General features: G+C 38.0%; 2 protein-coding genes across 2 annotated transcripts; both read right to left on the reverse strand.

Moving 5' to 3' along the window:
* Positions 1 to 200: 200 nt before the first annotated feature.
* On the reverse strand, positions 201 to 7,585 carry LOC138933123 (mitogen-activated protein kinase kinase kinase 7). The gene is made up of 9 exons (XM_070295626.1): positions 7,375 to 7,585; positions 6,840 to 7,065; positions 6,643 to 6,760; positions 6,218 to 6,556; positions 5,892 to 6,004; positions 5,319 to 5,752; positions 4,986 to 5,088; positions 2,095 to 2,348; positions 201 to 1,946 (listed from the first exon to the last, which is right to left on the reverse strand). The coding sequence occupies exons 1-9, from the start codon at positions 7,450 to 7,452 to the stop codon at positions 1,758 to 1,760; spliced, it is 1,854 nt and encodes a 617-aa protein (XP_070151727.1). The 5' UTR covers positions 7,453 to 7,585; the 3' UTR covers positions 201 to 1,757.
* Positions 7,586 to 16,906: 9,321 nt separating this feature from the next.
* On the reverse strand, positions 16,907 to 18,999 carry Grp (glycine-rich cuticle protein). The gene is made up of 3 exons (XM_070295736.1): positions 18,947 to 18,999; positions 17,620 to 18,255; positions 16,907 to 17,509 (listed from the first exon to the last, which is right to left on the reverse strand). Exons 1-3 carry the CDS (start codon positions 18,959 to 18,961, stop codon positions 17,303 to 17,305), a joined length of 858 nt encoding a protein of 285 aa, XP_070151837.1. The 5' UTR covers positions 18,962 to 18,999; the 3' UTR covers positions 16,907 to 17,302.
* Between the last annotated feature and the right edge of the window lie 986 nt (positions 19,000 to 19,985).

A 19,985-nucleotide genomic window follows, 5' to 3' on the forward strand; every position in this document is an offset into this window, starting at 1 on the left:
GTTCGCATCATTTTGCTTGCTGGGAAATGACCCGTGCTAATATTACTTCGTTATATTAGCACGTTTTATTAATCTCTAAAACCGTATGTAAATTTATTACTCTTATAACGTAAATTTTTTTATCTTCTTGTATGAAACGAGGGATTCTCTATACTTAGGTATCGTACAAAAGATCTTAAAAGCGTCAGAAAAACTAAATCTCTCTTGCAACCTTCCAAAATTATATTTACATATGTATATATACATGCATTTGCATTTACATATAGCTCAGGTAACAAATTACAGATTCTCGGAAGAGAATTCGCCGGAAAAGTCAGAATGTAATTATTTTGTCATACGTCTCTATCTCCTTTCTTTAATTGCGAAATAATGGGGAGTCCCGAGAGATTTTCTAATTAAAATAGGAACGGAAAACAAGAAAATTAGCTCGAAATGTTTTTTTGACTACTCAATTTTTGACGCGTGAGAATTTTCTATCAATATCCTTTTCGATGATATTCGATTGATAATATCATCTAATTCGATGATACGATAGTCTGCTCATATCTTGATATCGTTGCGCATTCATTTTCTAATTTTCAGTGCTTTTCAATTTTTTTGATACATACTTTGCAACAATTTGTCCTGATATTTGTCTTGCATTTGACAACTGCTTACTCGGCTCGATTAAAACAGAAACTTTTCTGCACATTCGATGAATTCATTGTGATTTAAAATGATGTCTTTATCTTTACAATCCGTTAGACCAGTAATTGTTGTAATTGTTGAAAACGTCAATTTTGCATTTAGATGAAATGTAAAGCAGCTATTAAAAAGAAAAAAAAAATAAGAAAACAGTCGCACATAAGCGATAAGAAAAACGAATCTCAATCTGTTTCTTGTAACACGATTGGCTAAAAGTAATAAATATTCTATAGAAAGTCGTATACAGATTATATTTCTGATACACGATCAATTCAATCAAATATATATGTACTGCGTATATCGTACGTAGAAGCAAGATTCAAATATAATCTAAATGATTGCGCATCCATGTTCGTTGATCGTTGTTCGATATTTGCGTTTCATTTGCAATGTCCTTTTCTCTGTGACCAATACATTATATTATATCAAATCGAGAAAATACATAAAATAATTTTGATCAGTATAGGCAATACAATAGCTTAAATAATAAACATCATATAACGCATTCTTTATACGTCAAATGTAAACAGAGTTCGACAAATTATATGAGTCATCGTCGAAGCGACTAGATTGTGTTATTATTATTAAGGATACCTCCGAGGCTTTCGAAATCAAAAATAATCTCCCATTACATTTTCAAAAATATTATTACCATTATCATACAGGAAAGATCTATGCCGTATTAATCAATTTCGCGAACGAAGAGAACGCGCATTGGCAAGAAGATAAAAAAAAAGATGGGATTGTGAAATTCTGCAGCAAATCTAATGAAAGACATATATTAAATCTGTATCTGAAACCGCGTCTTCTGTACATAAGATCGGAAATCAATTACACAGTTTCCATGCATCGTACTCAGATATTTCGAGTGATAAAATCGTCTTTCGCTAGATAACCAAATAGATTCGCGTAGCCACGACTTTATCGATAGTAAACGGCGCGATTTATACTCGTATAAAATTGAATTGGAATTTCAATGCGTATGATTCTATCCGCATCGCGCATCGCCGGCTGATTGTACAACGTGACGTATAAGTACATTCTTGTTGAGACCCTCGGATACGCGTAAAGTCTCAAGAAAGCCTCGATGGGTCTGGACGCGGTACCACCACCCAACCGTTGTTTCCGGAAACGGCGGGTCCTATCGTCGGCGTTGCAGTGGCGGCGGCAGCAGCAGCATTCGTCAACGCTCCCTTAATCCTCTGATCCTTCATGATCTGTAATTGCCGCTGTAGATTGTGACACAGCTTCAGCAGCGACTCCTGAAAGTTATCGCGGTAATCGCATTAATTGAAAACTCGAGGAAATTCTTCAAAAAAGGCGATGTTATCGGTAAGAATCCCGTCTACTGGAATCTAAACTAGTGCCGCAAGCTAGTGTGAATAAAATATAGAATAAAAAAAGAGAAACCTTTTCATCTTCGAGTTTTCGCAACTCCTGCTGTTGCCTGAGACTGTCGATGCTCAGATTCTTCAGCATCTCGTTCTTATGCTGGCTCAACAACGCTATTTCCGTTTGCACCTTGAGATACTCCTGTGCTATCTGCTTGTGCTCCTCGAAGATCTCTCGCGAACGTTTGCAAGTGTCGTCGGGCGTAAGAGGCCTCAGGTCGGCGTCCAAGAGGCGGCAGACATTGCCCAAATCTTCGCTCGTAGTGCTGCTACCTGCGGCACCGCATTGCGTAGAATTTATTACAGATGTCGACAGCCGCGAAATTATTTCCAATGGTATTGGAATCTTAAATGTTGAAAGCTTAAATATCTCATCTATCATAACATTATACATAAATTATATATTTTTATCATTCATGAAATCTCTAGAATCATGGCATTCGATCAAACTTTATCGCGCGCTTATCTTACCTACTCTTACCAATTTTATACAGAGGAACGCATGTTTCCCTGAGACTTTCCTGATTCTAAATACAAGCAATTGAGTAAACAACTTCGCGCGGAGAATTTAATAAACATATACTAACGCAGTAGGACCCAGCAGCGCTTGAGAGTGTCGGTGCCGACGATTTCCGGATAGTCGTCGCACATGTCGATCTTCCTAGGTAACTGCCGCTCTCGTGCAAGCTGCAGCTGCACTGACGACGTTTTAACGTCCACGATTACTCTCTGATCCTGTTAGCATAATTCCTACAATTCTCGCGAATCACAGAGATTTCTAGAATCGGGTTTTTAGAGAGATAAGATAAGGGTCCTCGGAGATGACGAGTCTATAATAGCGATACCAGGAATCTTGCCGTGACGATTGAGAGTTGAATTCTTGTTATCACGGCAACATCGCTTTCTATAACGGCTAATTTCAATGGAATGATCCGGGAATGGCCGTGTCAAGTGGGATCAATTCCCGGTCGGATCGATCGGATGTGTCCTCGATAAAATCGAGCTCGTATTGCGCGCTTGGCGAGCCGCGCGATCGACAGGACGTACTCGTCCGTAGGGAGTCGGCTCTCTACTAAACAAACGCACATCTATATTGGGGATGCTGACTCAGCCACACCTGCTCCTAAATACCTCCCACCCTGACTCCTCGACGAGGAACACCACGAAACTCGTATACACGGAGCCAAGAACAAAACGCGCTCCGCAGCTTGATTCATCCTCGAGAGAATCTCGTGTCTGGTTCTTTTTTCTTCTTATTCCTTTCGTCTTGTCGTCTTCCTCCTCTCTTTGCATATCACTTTTTCCTCCTATCATCCTCTCTTTCCCCTCCTAACGTTCTTCCGCTATTTCCACAATCGCCTCTGCTGCTCCTCGCTCGTCCTCTTCATCGTCGTCGCCGTCGCAACGTGCCAATCAAAAGCGAGTCACACGTCCTACCGATTAGTCGTCAGTTAAATTTAGTGTACACGGCACTCGCTATTGCAGCTACACGGGCCCTTTGCCAGGATACACCGGCAAACTCCGTCGATCGACGAACCCTCGATGAATATAGCATGTCGAGCTCATTTCTTTCTAACCGCTTTTCCGATTGACCGCTATTAATTTATCTGTACAACTCTTTGCACTATATATATCATCTCACGCTAAGAGATACTTTTGATTCTTAATATATAATAGTATACATATACGTGGACATATATATAAACGATCTTTCAGATTGCGATTTACATAGTTACACACACACACACACACACAAATATATATTCAATTATAAATTATCAAAAAAGAAGAAAAATATTTTTTGTATGATAAATGATTGCTATCCCGGTAGCAATATTCCATGAACGGGATAATTATCTCGCGCGCGCGCGCGCGCATAATAATTACGATGAATCGTATACGCGTATAAACGCATTATGCGCGTTAGTCAACGCAGTCGAGAGAGACAAAGATGCCCGAAGTCGAAGAAGGCGCCCGATGACTCAGCCGCGGTGCTTAGTATTCTAGGCCGAAAATAATCTACTTCGTGTACCACAAAGCGCTACTCTGTAAGCTCAAAACGCCCGCGTGGTAGCTCGCGTTGAGGCATTGTGTGCCATTAAAACGTCCCACGTTATTCCGCATATTAGTAGCATACTGATATAGGACCTCTTTAAACCTTTTTTAAAATCTTTTTAATGTGTGTTCTCTCTCAACGCTTTCGTAAATTGTATTTAAAAAAATCGTTAGAAATTTTTCTTCTCTATCCTATATCGTATTGCGAATCAGATACATATAATGTATTTGTGAATGTAAACATCTGACGTTATACACACACATACATACACACATAATATGTATTAGCATCATACATAGACATAATTCTAGTTTTCTCGACATTTCAATTTGTTCCGTCATATAGAGATGACTCGCAGCGTAACTTCAACACGATCGTACAGTTATAAATCATACATCGATCGCCGCATAAAGCCTAAGTAATTCTTGCTAATGTCTAATGTTTTTGGCAACGTGCCTTCTCAACGCGACAGAGACAGGTCTCGCATAGACAGCCAGTTTGGTGCCGCAGCCCCTTTGCGATCTTTTTTCGGCACCTATTCTAAGAAGGGTTCGGGTACGTATTCGCAAGTACAAGTCCCGCGAAACTCTTCCTACTCATTCACGATCATATTTGTACGCATTACACAATATCAATTAGTTAAAATCAAAGATATACTTTACGTCACTTAAAGTCTAAAAGTTTACCAAAAATATTATACATAATAATTAGAATTAAAAAAAAACATTCCAATATTCAATGTACTGCCTTTTTAATCCCACATTGATTGATAAATCGACATTATGTGAAAACGATATTTATGTCACACACAGTTGCTCACACTTGCTGACAAATCAAATTCACAATACACTTACTTTGGATATTTTTCTTCGTCTTCTGTACCACTTTATCTAATCCGGCCATATTATTTGGAATTTCCCAAGATGTGTCAGACGAGCTCGGTAAATCCCAAGCATGCTGCAACATAGAAAAATACAATAGTGTGTAAAAATTATTTTTGATAGAAATATTTATGTATTATCTTTAATAGAAATATTTATATATTTCAATATGATACATAGATTTACAAATATAAATGAAAAATAATCAAAGAAAAAGATATGATTATTACATAGAAAAAAATACACAAATGAAGCTAATATAAAAATGAGATTATTGAAGTTTATACTATCGATGAAATTACCAACCGGATCACATTCCACATGTAATGGAGCAAAATTGTAATTTTTGCGTTGCAGCGTGGCAAATTTGTCATTGTACGCCGTTGGTACCGCTGCACTTTGTGAGATCGACGATTTAGCGTGTTCTAAATTATTATCCATGTTTCCAGGAAAATGATTATTCGATACCAGATACTCATCAGATACTCGTTGAAATCCTAAATTATTTGGCCGTGGCGAGAAATTCGTCGGCGTATCGCTAAACGGCGTTGCGTGAGATAATGCAAAAGGCAATGATCTCTCTATATTTAAAGATTTGTTAGCTTTTTCTAAGGGCTTTGGAATTGTACAAATAGTACCGTTCGCAACGGAACCGTTCATTCCAGAATCTAATGTACTGGCTATATCTAGTGTATCTTCCCTTGATGCTTCATTCTCATCTATGTTATCAGCTTTGCAACCTATAACGCAATATATATTATTTCTATGCAATAATATCATTTGAGCAAATAACATTCTATATGGTATATATGTTTATAATAATTTATACACATATAATGCATTAAAAAATCATACATTAATTATATATTATATACATACTTAAGGAATATTCAATAGGTTCCAAATGTGGACTGAAAAATTCTGATAGCTTGGTCATTATCCTTACTACTTCGTCCATAGAAGGTCTTTCCTCAGGTATTTTCTGCCAACATCTTAAAAAATATAGCAAAGTAACATATAAACAAGAGAGAAATAGAGATATCTTATACACTATAATACATAGCTATATATTTTTTACAATTATATTATTTTTTAGCAAATAAACTACATTAAAAATCTACCCGTTCCGTGTAGAAATATCTATATACATTTGATCTGATAATAGATTTTATAAGATAGATATTAGCTGTGCTGTTTCTTCTCACCTGGTCATAAGATCCTCGATTGGTTTCGGGCATCCTTCTATTAAAGGAGGTCTCTGTCCTACATGAACAGCCCACATTATCCTAAAGGCCGAAACGCCCAAAGGCGCAAGATCATCAAAGGGCTTTTGACGTGCTAAAACTTCCCACAAAATGATACCCCAACTAAATACATCACACTTCTCCGTATACCTAGATCCTTCAAATACTTCGGGTGCCATCCATGCAGCTGAGCCTTTATTATTAGTCATGTATGTGTGTAAATCGCAGGCTGTACCAAAGTCACAGATTTTAAGCATCTGTCCACCCATAACTAATAACAGATTAGGTGGTTTTAGATCTCTGTGAAATAAAATTTGTCAAGTTTTCTATAGTTTTTTAAAACATACTTTGTCAAGAGTTAATTGCCAAAAATTAATTTTTTTTACCTGTGTATCAATGGTTTTGGTTTCATATTATGAAGATACGCAACGCCGAGCGCACACTGAAGAGTCCAACTCATAGCATGACTAATGGTATAATGCGGTTGAGGATTACAATGCAGTACTGTAAATATAAATAGAAATTTTAATACGATTGATTTGTGTTAATTAAATAATCAATAGATTTCTAGATTAAATATTACCATTATACAATGATCCACCTTCTGCATACTCCATAACCAAGCATACTGGATTCTTGGTACACGCACCGTATAGTTTAACAATATTGGGATGGGCGACTCTGGATAGCTGTCGAACTTCCACGGTGAAGGCTTTTCTCTCTCCTTCCGTATTTATGTGTTTCACAGCGACATCCTGCCCTCTCCACCTTCCTTTCCAAACGACTCCAAAGGAACCTTTGCCGACTACCTATGGTCAAATACAATTTGAGAGCAAATCTCAATTAATTCATTTAACAAGATCGCGCGTTACAAACATGTGTTATTTAACAGCATGCGCTTCTTAGAGTGTATTCTCTTGTACAAGAATATAGTTGCTCTCTCGTTTGAGGTTATCTAGCTAATATATCGATTGCACCGTGAAAATGATGAAAATATAAAACAAGTTTCAATCGCAACAATTAACGATTGGCATGTTATCAAACGCATTAAGGAAGAACGTATTTTCTGAGATATATCACGATAAATAAGAGAAATACGAATACGTCGAAAGAACTACCTGCTCAGTTTTGATTTCATTATAATCGATTTCCTCAACGAACTGCTGCTGATGGCCGATTATCTCTTTGCTCGCCATCGCACACAGTCCACATCACATGATTTTCAGGGCACATTTAACCAACGAATTGCGAGTCCGCGAGTGTGTTTACTGAAATTATGCTTCAAACAACCTCGCAGATCGCCATTTTCCAGTATCAAGCCGAAGGGCCTGCTATTCCTCTTCTTCTTCGATTTGATTGGCTCCAATCGGAACGAGCAAAGCGCCTCTTGCGTGAAATTGTTGAAGATTCTAACTGATGAGTGCGATGGTAGATGGCGCTTGTACCGCGATTTAGAATTTGGTGCGATTGAGATATACGGTCGTGTTTCACGCCAAGTTCACGTGTAACAAACCTAATTGAGTATTATTTCGGATCAGTGATCAATTTCGATTAAATTATCTCAGTTATATTTGGAATATGGATATGAAAATATTGTATATATAATAATCTATTTACTTTAACAACATACAATTATGTATAGCTTGTATAAGAACAATCAAAAAGAGAGAAAGTAAAATCTATAACTATTAATGTCTAATTATAAGAAATATAACGTGAGAATTATTTTAATAAATATTGAATATCAATATTTATTCCATTGATTGTTATTGTAAAAGCTATATAATTATTCAAAATATATTAAATTTATGTGTCTGATTTTTCATATTAATTATTTAATATTTCATATTTATACATTGATTCTGCATAATTAATCAGCTAATTAAATCTATATGAATCTTATAATTGCTTATTAAGTCTTCGAAAAGAATATAATTGAATAACAATTCACTATTAATACTTAATTTATATTTAAAAGGGGACGTTTCTTTTTGTACAATACGTATTTTGACGACAATATTCGACTAAGAAAACACAATGTGAAAATATTATGTATGGAAGAAAAATATATTTGTACATTCCAAGTTTATCAAATTTAAATCTTGATATCAGAATCTTGTCTTATTTGTCAATTTGTGTATGTAATTATAATTGTATCAGATCAAAAGAAACATATCTTGTAGAGCGAGAAAACTTCTCACACGTACTACCCCATACAGCACCGCAAGATTGCAACAACATTGCAGCAACATTTTTCTGCAAGATTGCAACATTACAGAAACATTGCGAAATGTTGCTGCAACGTTGTTATGATATTGCAGCAACAGTAAAATGTCCGCCTACAGAAATATTGCAATATAATATTGCAGCAACATAACAATATAATATATATGCAATAATGCTTTATGTATATTTATCGACATAATATCCTTAACATATAAAAAAAATAATAAGAAATTAGGCCTATAAAAGTCAGGATCTATCGTGTATATAGATTTTCTGTATTATAATAATAACGAAAGTATAAAATGTAAATTTTTCAGTACACATTCGACTTCCTTCAGTGACAGAGAATATCTAAGAGAAATAAGAAAAAACTAAATTTGCAATTGCGTAAATTCACAATTTCTTTGTATCCGAAATATTCAGATATCCGGATGCAAAAAGATTGTAGTGAATTTACGCATACAACGAGTTTTTTTACATCTCTCTTGTCTTTAAATAATCTCAAAATTTATTTATTAAAATCTAAAGTATTTTGCATATCAGAAAATTATTATCAAATTTTTGATTTTATATACGAATGGAAACTATTGAAAGAATTCTTAGTCCAATATCTGAGCCCCTGTATTAGTGTCATTATCATACGACTTAAATTAACAAAAATAGTTATTATATCTTTTTAATCTTACTAGCCGCTCTTTGTAAACTTTATATAATCATCATGATTAAAAATTAAATGCGGGATAGATAGCACAACATGCGCCGCATAGTGGTAAACGAATGAACTAGCGATTATTGAATATTTTTTTTGTAATATTTTCGGAATGTTGCTGTTACATTGCTAACGTTATATTGTGAAATAATGTATTTGCAATATTTCTGCAACATTAAACTGCAATATGCAATATTACAATGTTGCAGCAATGTTGTCGCAAGCTTCAGTGCTGTATACTATACAATTAATTCAGAATATATGAATTAATCGGAGACGACAAGTCGACCCAATGAGCAAACAATATTTTTTAAATATATTTTTAATATTGATTGTTTATTAATTGTACGTTATACAATTGATTGTAAAAATAATATTTATGTAATGTTTATTAATTATTTATTTTACATGAAATATTCGTTTGAAATAACAAATGTTAATATAAATATTTTTTTAATGATTGAAAGAGGACTTAATCCATCATTTTAATGTTCATAACAATGTTTTTTATAAATCTTTTAAAATATTTTCAAAAACACTGTCTCCTTATTGAGGATGTTGGTGGAGATGATTACGTCGCGAACGACGGGAAAAAAAACGTGGCGCCCGTTCGCGGAACATCCGCGTTTAATGCATATAATTTCCGGTGCGCGGACACGTTTTGTTGTATGAGACACGCGAGTATTCGCAATATGTGAATATGTGGCAATATGCTCTGTAATGTCGTCCGTAGGAAAGGAGCGAGGAAACGGCGACTTTCGGCCGCCAAAGAATTGAATTTAACTCGCGCTCGCTCATGTAATTGTGAGCTGATATGCGATGTATCGGGCTAGAAGACGTTGCCTGGCCTTTACGATGACCCATGCTTTCACCCGGTAGCGTCTCCGACTCTCGTCTCACGTCTTGGATTCGTCCCCGCTGGTCACCTACTTTAGCGTACTAGTCGTGACGTAATGTGTGTACGAAAGAACGTTCACGAATACAAAAGCCATAAAGTGCCGTTGTGTGTATGAGCCTTCTACGATTCTCCCGCGACCATTTGATGTCGATCTTGCAAAATTCTTCCTTTTACTTCGAGAAAAAAGTTCCAGTCTATGCATACATAAATTTCGTCTCCCCACATACGTATATTTACAATATAATATTAGAATTTATCTCGAGTCTCATCGCGCGAGTTTACTATTTAAGGCGTTACATTCTTATTAATTATAAATTAATTTCAACAAGAATATTATTGTTGTAACGAAATATTTATTTAAGCGGAGCAGTGGCAAAAGTGTGCCACATTGTAAGCGAGAACTTAAAAGAAAAACGTGTCGAACTTTATACATATAACAGATTACACTAAAATTACTTTATATATAGTTTATTAGATTATACAGTAGAATAGACCAATTAGTTTGAATCTGAGAAAAAAGCCGAGATATATATCTCTGTTACTTTGTCGTCTCTCGCAACCTTTCGTTTCATAACGCGCACACAATTCCGTCGATAAATTACAAAATCAAATTATTTCGAGATTCGTAATCAGTGTATAAGATATTGAGTTAAGAATTAATAAGAGATAATTCGCGCACTATACTTGAGCAAGTGACGCAATACGTAGTTGGCTTATTATGCTACTATACTCATTAGTCACGCGAATGATCGCTTTGTCATATTGCGCGAGATCGGCACAGCGCACCGGTTACCTTTATTTTTCATTGCGATAATCACCGATAATAAATTGTAGAAATTGAATACAAGTTTCAGAGATTATTACAATTAATATAATAGCCGTTTAATTAATCGCTGTTGTAAGAATTAACGTTTGTCAGAATACGTCGTTGCTTTAAGGTGAAACTGCACGGATCAGTTGTGTCAAAAGTTCCCATACAGCACAGAACATTGCAATTACATTGCAGCAATGTTACAATCTTGCAAGTTGCAATGAAATATTGTTGAGATATTATTGGAATATGGAATTGTAATATTTTATGAGAATGTTACAGCAACATTTCAAAAACATTACAAAAGACAGTTTTTGATAATCGCTACTTCGTTCGTTTACCACTATGTGACGCGCGTTGCGTTATCTATGCCGTATTTAAGTTTTAATCGCGATGGTTATATAAAGCTTGCAAAAAACGGTTAGTAATATTAAAGGTATAATAACTATTTTTATCAGATTAATTTGTCTGATACAATCCCAACACAGGAAATTCAGATATTGAATTGAGTGTTCAGAAATCGGACAAATAATTATCCGAAAAAAGTTAAAATTATCCGTTTATTGTCTACTTAAGATATGGAGTTTAATATTTATATAAATAAAATTTTAATTTTTATGAATTAAATTATTTAATCATTATCAATTTCTTAAACTTGCAAATAATTTATAAAATAGCGATGTTAATTAGATAACAGAAAATTGTTTAATAGTTCCCATTTCTATATAAAAGCAAAAATTTGATAATAATTTTTTAATATGCAAAATGCTTCAAATTTAATAGATAAACTTGGAAAATATATAAAGACGTCCACGAGAGACGAGAAAAAACTCGTTGTAATTGCGTAAATTCACAATCTTTTTTCTTATCTCTCTTGGATGTTTTTATATGTCCTCAAAGTTTATGTATTAAATTTGAAACGTTTTGCATATTTGTAGCAATGTATTTAAATATTACAAATACATTGCACCGTAACATTACTGTAGTCTTACATTGAAATATTTCTGAGGGCGGACATTTCAACATTGCCGCAGGCTTGCGGTAACATTGCAGAAACATTTCGCAATTTCTATGCAATATTACAATGTTTCAATGTAAGATCAATGCAACGTTTTTGCAATCTTTCGGTGCTGTATGGGTTAATAAATCTAATACATTTCAATATTCATAAATTTGACATTACGCAAAGCACGCTTTTAACCTTTTAATTTAAAATATAAAATTGATTAAATTTTTGTGTACAATCATTATAAAAATTTCGTAATACAGTCATTATAAATAAATTAGTTTAAAATAAAATATTATTTACGATTTTTAAATTAAATTATACTCTACCGAGCAAATCTTTACTTTGACTCATAAATTAATTATTAATTTTTATATTTTATAAGATTGTAAGTGTGCTTTGCGCAATTTTAAATTCATGAATATTTTGAAATTTATTAGATTTATTAACTTTTGACGTATAGCTTTGTTCCGTGCAATTCCTCCTTAAATTGATGGGAATTAAGAAACGTAACGTACAAGAAACATATATATTTTTATTTTACAAAATATATTTTTCATATTATTAATATTAATAATATAATACATAATAAATATATAATATTTTCCCATACAGCACTAAAGCTTGCAACAACATTGCTGCAATATTGCAATATTGCATATTGTAGTTTAATGTTGCAGAAATATTACAAAGACATTATTTTACAATATAACTTTAGTAATGTTACAGCAACATTCCAAAAATATTCCAAAGAAAGTATTCGATAATCGCTAGTTCATTCGTTTACCGCTATGTGGCGCAAATTGCGCTATTCCGCATTTAATTTTTAGTCACGATGATTATATAAAGTTTACAAAGAGCGACTAATAAAATTAAAGATATAATAACTATTTTTATTAGCTTAAATTGTATGATATAACCCCAACACAGGGGACTCAGACATTGGACTAAGAATTCTTTTAATAATTTCCATTCTTATATAAAATCAAAAATTTGATAATAATTTTTTAACATGCAAAAGATACTTCAGATTTTAATAAATAAATTTTGAGATTATATGAAGACAAGAGAGATGTAAAAAACTTGTATGCATAAATCCACCACAATCTTTTTGCATATCTGAATATTTCGGATACAGAGATTGTGAATTTTACTGTTGCTGCAATATCGTGACAACGTTGCAGCAACATTTCGTAATGTTTCTGCAATGTTGCAATCTTGCAGAAAAATGTTGCTGCAATGTTGTTGCAATCTTGCGGTGCTGTATGGGTTTGTATCATATCCCCGATCTACATCTGACAGAAAAACATAAAACGCTTTATTGCCGAGATATGTTCGTTCGATTTTCAGTCGTAGATATCTCACCGAATACCGCGAAAAAATAATGCTGCACGTACACTAATCTCCCGGCACCTTTCACCGCGCGCGCGCGCGCGTGTCATCACGGTCCATCGTATTCGGGATTGTAGCTCGCTCGTTCGCGAATTGCAATCTAACGTTCCCGTGAGAGTTCTCGCTCCGCGAGAATCCGAGGAATATTATGTCCAGAGAGCCGCGTTCATCGCGCCGTTGGCACATAGTCCGGCGCGAGCACACGGTATCCTCCGAGTATCTTACGTAAGAAATGCACGGATTGCACGGAGTGGGAGAAGCTATACGGTGCTGCCCTCCGTGCGAACGTCGCATAATCGTAATTTTATCGGTGCCTTTTGGAACGTGCGGAAAAATTTCCGCGCGCGTAAAACGCAATCGACGCGGCAATTTTGCCATCTTCCCCCTGAGAGCACGAAAACCTCGCTGGAATTTCTCTAACTCTCGATTAACGATCTTATATATTAGTGCCTGTAAACTGGAGAATATATATATATGGATGATTAAGTATTTGAATTATTCGAAAATATTTTTTTTACATTAATTCATTACACTGAGATTCTTGCGTGAAAGATTTCCGGATTGCCGGAGCAAGATGAAGGTATAAAAATATTAACATTCGTAAAAAAAAAAAAGAAAAGGGAACAACCGCTTTTTCGACGAGATAAAGGGTATCGAAGAAATCCCCCATTCGTCGTGAACGGATTTCCGCAAAGGCGACGGAGTTGCGCGATCGTGTGGAACGGTATCGGGAAATGAAAGTGATCTCTCGACCTCTTGAGCGCATCTCCGATGCTATGCTAATGAATTAGCTGAATGCACGCGCGTGTTCGCGCGGCGTTCGTCCTTAAACTCGTGGGATGTGAGATCTTTTGCGGCAACGGGAATCTCCCGCGTTAATTTCTTCCTTGTGCATCTTGTACGTGACGTTGCTCGTCTAATGCGAAATTTATTTCCATGAAACAAACCGGCGAGTTCGTTGCTTTGAGCGAGGATTAATATTTTGTGCCAATAATTAATCGCGATCATTCGCCTGTAATATAGCGACATTAGTATCCAAAGATAATAGTAAGGATATTATAAACGCATGGTTACCCGCGAACGTAATGTATTATATAAACATAATTTGCCACGCTTGAGTGATTTTACGTGTTGTTATCGCCTGATTATCGATCGACTCTCTCTCTCTCTCTCTCTCTCTCTCTCTCTCTCTCTCTCTCTCTCTCTCTCTCTCTCCATTTTATTAAAATTTAATTAATATAATAGATTTTTCTATGAAACTCCCAGACGTACATTAATATTGAATTTTATTCTCAAAGTAATTTTTACGATATATGTATACTTTAATGACGCATTCGAAAGAATGATAGGACGAAAAAGGCGGCCGATCTAAAAAAAGGTATTCGTCTCATCGCACAGAAAGCGGGGGGGGGGGGGCGGAAGGGAGACAAAGATCACGAACGCTTTCACGCTCGGATAAAAGCGTGGCGCGAGCGGATGATATCACGATCGCGGGAGAAACAATGACCGAATAACGGCCTTCGGCATCGGTGTCCGTCCGATTTTTGAAAGAGGCCGTCGTCTGACCTTTCGAAAGTGTTTCTCTCTTCTTCTTCCCTTCCTTTCGTCTCTGCTCGCCTTCTCTCTTCCTCTCTTCGAGCAACAACAAAAAAAAAAAAAAAAAAAAAAAGAAATTTAAAAAAAGAAGGAGCGCGAGAGATTCCCGTGAAAGTTGCCTCCTGGCTATTACCTGAACGCCGTCACACGCCGTCTCCCCGCTCCGATGATGCCCCTTTAATTCACCCCCCCACCCCTCCCCCTCTCCCGCATCATTCCACCTGTTTTATTCAGCTTTTCTCGCAAATCTCTTCCCATTTCCCGTATTTCGCATATCGAATTGTTTCCCCACGTGGATTTTTGCACCTTAATATCATGTTTTTGTACATAGTTTTTTTTTCGTATCTTTTTTTAAAATCTTAGAAAGAACTATTTCGTGTGTGAATCTTCTTTTTTTTTTTTTTTTTTTAATGAATTATAAGCCGTTTTTTTTAACTATCTTATATACTATACGAGCTAGGAGCGCTATTCTCCTCTTTGACGTTTCGTTCCGTTCCAGCTGACTCAACCCGGAAAGGCAAAAGCAGCGGCTAGAATTCAAAGCAACGTAGGAGAGACTTGATTTATTTGCCGTGCCGTGAATTCGAAACGATTTGAATTGTTCGTTCTGTATTTTCCATAGTTGTACGTGAGCTGTGAGAGAAAGAGAGAGAGAGAGAGAGAGAGAGCACGAAGCACATACATATACGGAACACCGCCGGCGAGCTTCCCTTTCTTCCTTTTCATTCGTTTTCTCGTCCTCTCTCCCGTTAAACTCTCGTGTCAATGAGCGGAGGAGACTCGCGCGCTTTCGCCCGCCGTCTCATCTTTCCCTCCAGGCGATTTCAAGTAGCAAACAGCTGTTTCATGCGCGACATATACGTACGTATACGGTCTGCATCACGGTTTTTCATTACGCTCGGCAAAATATAACCGACTCTCTTTTTCTCTCTCTCTCTCTCTCTCACTTTTTTTCTCCTTTGACAGATTAATGCAAATGTATTGTGCGTACATGATGAAAGTAAGTCATCAAATATTGAGAACGCATGTTTTTCTCTCTCTAACTCGAAAGCAATTGAGCTATCCTCTCGTTTCGCGAGATCATCTTAAATCCGCGACACGCGAAAGACATTGCGGCGTTTGAATAATTTAAATTGCCTCCCTGTCTTCTCATGCATGCGAATGTCGCACGTGTCCTAAACATTTCATCGAATCAAATTAGCTCATGAAGATTCCTTCAGAATCTGACGCGTCAAAGAAATGAGAGAGAGAGAGAGAGAGAAGCAAGTGAAACGGCTGGACGAAATCCGGCGACGAGTATCGCTCTCGTCTCTGGATTAGCGGTTGTTTAGGAGCAGTGAAAGTTTCTTCTCGCGCGAGCAGATGCGCTACCTTTTCGGAAAGAAATAAACGTGGCAGCAATGTTTTCCGTCTCTTCTCTCTCTCTCTCTCTCTCTCTCTCTTGAAATGAGAATCGGCGAGAATTGTTGCCATTGTCACGCAATACTTGGCGAATTCTCATACGAAGAACGCGCTGAGAAAGGAAGATACCGCGGGAAATTAATGCCATGGCACTTGCTTACTCGACAAAGCTCGGTGCCCGAAATGCCACCAGGAACAAGTGTGACTGGTACAGATTTTTATCCCTCGTTGTATACAAAGCATGTCGTTTAAGAATCGTGAAACGATAACGATACCGCTAATTGCGCAACTAGAGAAGACTATCGGGATTAATTGATCACGTCATCGATCGGCGTGAAATTGATAGGTTAGGTAAAAATGGCGGTCGTACGAGGTCTCGAATTTTCAGGAAGAGAAAGAGCGCGTACGATGTGAGTGCCCACGATTTTTTTAAAAATCTCATCATTTGCATCATAGATATATTATTATCCGTGGAAACGAAAAACCGACTAAAATTCATCGGAATTCCGTTGAATTATCCGGCTAATCGGATCGCAAGGGTATACAATGAGTTGAGAATGTAGACATGGTTTTATGTAAAAATACATAAAAAAGCTTTATTTCGCCACCGTTTTCTTGCAAAAAATAAGTATAAAAAACATCTCTCCCTCGCTCTAGTCGTCGTAATCAGCATCATCGTCATCATTATCGTCGTCATCATCATTATCATGGTAGTCGTCGTTATGATCATCGATATCATCATCATCATCATTATTCTCATCATCACTATCGTTGTCGTCGTCGTCATCGTATTCAATATCGTCATCATCATCGCCGTCTTTATCATTGTTGTCGTCTTTTCCTCTCGGCGATCGCGCGATATACGATACAGCGATACGTCAATACGGCAAGTATCGTCGTCACTGATCATGTTGGAGGTATGTGTTGAGCGGTGTACGCGTATGTGTCGGTGAATAATGGAGGAGAAGGACGGAGGGGCCGCGACTTTTGGGGTAGCGGTGAATTGACTAGTATGGCCCGGACCCACCGGGTGGCCCGTAATTCGTGCTGGGTCCGCTCGGTCCGGTGCCGCCGATTCCGCCACCGATGCCGGTGCCGCCGATACCGCCGCCGATTCCACCGCCGATTCCACCGCCGATTCCACCGCCAATGCCACCGCCGTGACCGCCGCCGCCACCGCCGCCGCCGCCGCCACCGCCACCGGTGACTTCCTTCTGCAATGCATAAGAGAAAGAAATTAAACGGAAATCCCGATTTAAGATTTCCTCGCTTTCTGTTTAAACAATGTTACATCGTGCGCGAGGATAATTTCCATCCCCCTTACCTGTGTCTTGTATTTGATAAAGTAGACTTCCGGTTTGCTGGGCTGAGTGGGCGCGATGGTGGGCAAGTTGATCTCGGGTGCCTCCTCGGGTTTCTTCACCAAGACGTAGATGAGAGTCTTCTGTTCATCCTGCTGCGGTAGCGCCGGGATTACAGGCGCGGTCGGGGTCGGTGGAGTGGGCGCCTTGATGAAGATGATCTTGTAGTGTTTCTGCGCTGGGGCCGGTGGTGCGATCGGCCTGATCGGTCTGTCCTCGGGTGCCTCCGGGGGCGGCACGTGAACGTAGATGTGTTTCTGAATGAGCGAGCCTCCGCCTCCGAATCCGCCGCCAAAATCGCCACCTCCGAATCCACCCCCGAATCCGCCACCGCCACCTCCACCGCCACCGGCACCGCCACCGAATCCGCCGCCGAATCCGCCACCGCCACCGCCGCCGAATCCACCGCCGGAACCACCGCCGAATCCACCTCCTAGACCACCACCGTGTCCGCCACCAAGACCGCCGATTCCACCGCCAGTTCCGCCGAAACCTCCGCCGATGGAACCACCTCCGGGAGCACCGTAGCTACTGCTCGGTTGGCTGTAAGAATATCCGGCTTCCGGCCGCGCCATCGCCGTCGCGGCGAGCGCCAGGATCTGCGATTGCGGAAAAAAAATCTCACATTTATTATCTCGTCCGTTTTCAAGCTTTCGAAAATTAAGCGATAAACGTATCTAAAGACATTTCCGGGAAAAAAAAAAGCGCCGGTGGATTAACGAGCACGGAGAATGCGTCCTTTTCGTTTAGCCATCGGCCACGTTCCACGTCGTTAACGTATTACGTAAATCAGGAGAGGGAGAGATGGAGAGAAAGAGAGAGATAATCTCGATATTTAATTCTTTTTCTTTTAATCTCGCGTGAACGGAAACTAGAGAAGTAGCACAATCACTGAACCGGTTCCCAGGTTGGTCACTATCACGGAGTACATTGACACCGCACACAATGCTCCCCGCGCACCCTCCCCACCCTTTTACTTTCTCCCGCGCGTCCTTCCGCTTCCCCCCTCCCGGGGATGGAACCCTCGATCACGATCTCGATCTCGTACGAATTTTGTTTCTCTTCGTTTCTCTCAACCACGGTTTCTCTCAACCTCTCCGAGAAATCTCGCCTTATTTTTACGTAGCCGGTTCCCGTATCCGAAGAGAAAGAGAAAGAGAGAGAGAGAGAGAGAAATAGAGAGGAAAATCTGATTAAACGAACAGCGAGAGGAAAAAGAAGAGATGACGGAAGAAGGAAGAGAATGTGGAAGAAGGAACGTGAAATCGAGAAATTCGTCTCGCTACTCACCACGAATGCCCTCATGGTTGCTGCCGTTCCTTGATTTGAGGACTGATGCTCCGCGGATGTCTTGAAGCCCCCTTTTATACGGGCCAGTCTGGGCCCCACTCGATGCCTCGACCCATCACCTATGAGATGCGACGGAGCTATTGCAAATCGCTCTTTCTCTCTCTCTCTCTCTTTCTCTTTCCCTCTTCCTTTTCTCCAACTCTTGCTTCTTCTTGTGAGAAGACAGACCCGCGTGCGCATCAAGCAAATTTGTCTCTGTACTTTCGTTGAAATTCATCCATTCGATTCGGATAGGATTGTTTATGATACGTGACGTACGTCCACGTATAGCGTGGATTTCGATGACAAACAAGCGTGAAAAATGTGCTCGTCTGTAGAAGATTTTATTATGAATGTATCATAAGACTTTATCATAGTTGTACCTCTTTGTTATACGCGATACCATAACGGCTGACAAAAGCCAGTCTTTCGACGAAACAATTTTTATTATTGCTATTGATCTGGCTGAGAAGTTTCTATTAATTTTGACGATTGCACGACACTCTTGTACACGTATGTTCATACATAAAAGACGCGCCTCAATATATAATGCGTAACGTTATTATCAACATGATATACACATGCTATTAAAATTAATTTATACATAAAGATAGAGATTTTATCGAGTATCAGATTTTATAAAGTCGCGAACGATGAATTCTGACGGTTTCAGGCAGTCATTATAAAACTTTTACGCAAGGAATGTCATAATATCTCGCAGATATACTTAAAAAAATCATATACGCACGATCTCCGTAAATTACACTCCGGTTTACTGTGTTGGTCCATAAAAGAGTTTCAATCTATTTCCTACAACTTTATATATCTCCAATCAATATTCGCTGCCTACGAAAACATTGTTTTCTTCCATTTCAAATTTTCGCAGTCAGATAAATTGACAAATTATCATCGACCAGAAATATTATTAAAATAAAAATCTCTCAGTTTTTTATTATAGGTATGTGACTTTATGCGATCTTCACGATGATAATATGATAAC

The sequence above is a fragment of the Polyergus mexicanus genome, unplaced genomic scaffold (genome assembly GCF_030449975.1).
Source record: "Polyergus mexicanus isolate NDT 795.1 unplaced genomic scaffold, iyPolMexi1.0 SCAF_5, whole genome shotgun sequence".
Classification (NCBI taxonomy): domain Eukaryota; kingdom Metazoa; phylum Arthropoda; class Insecta; order Hymenoptera; family Formicidae; genus Polyergus; species Polyergus mexicanus.

Bases quoted from the DNA above. Each gene is read 5' to 3' on its own strand.
- Grp (XM_070295736.1), bottom strand. The intron at 17,510-17,619 runs GTAAGGGGGATG...TATGCATTGCAG, and splicing joins TTATCAAATACAAGACACAG to AAGGAAGTCACCGGTGGCGG.
- LOC138933123 (XM_070295626.1), bottom strand. From the start codon at position 7,452: ATGGCGAGCAAAGAGATAATCGGCCATCAGCAGCAGTTCGTTGAGGAA. The intron at 5,089-5,318 runs GTTGGTAATTTC...TCTATGTTGCAG, and splicing joins TACATGTGGAATGTGATCCG to CATGCTTGGGATTTACCGAG. The intron at 2,349-4,985 runs GTAAGTGTATTG...GCGGTGCCGCAG, and splicing joins GACGAAGAAAAATATCCAAA to GTAGCAGCACTACGAGCGAA.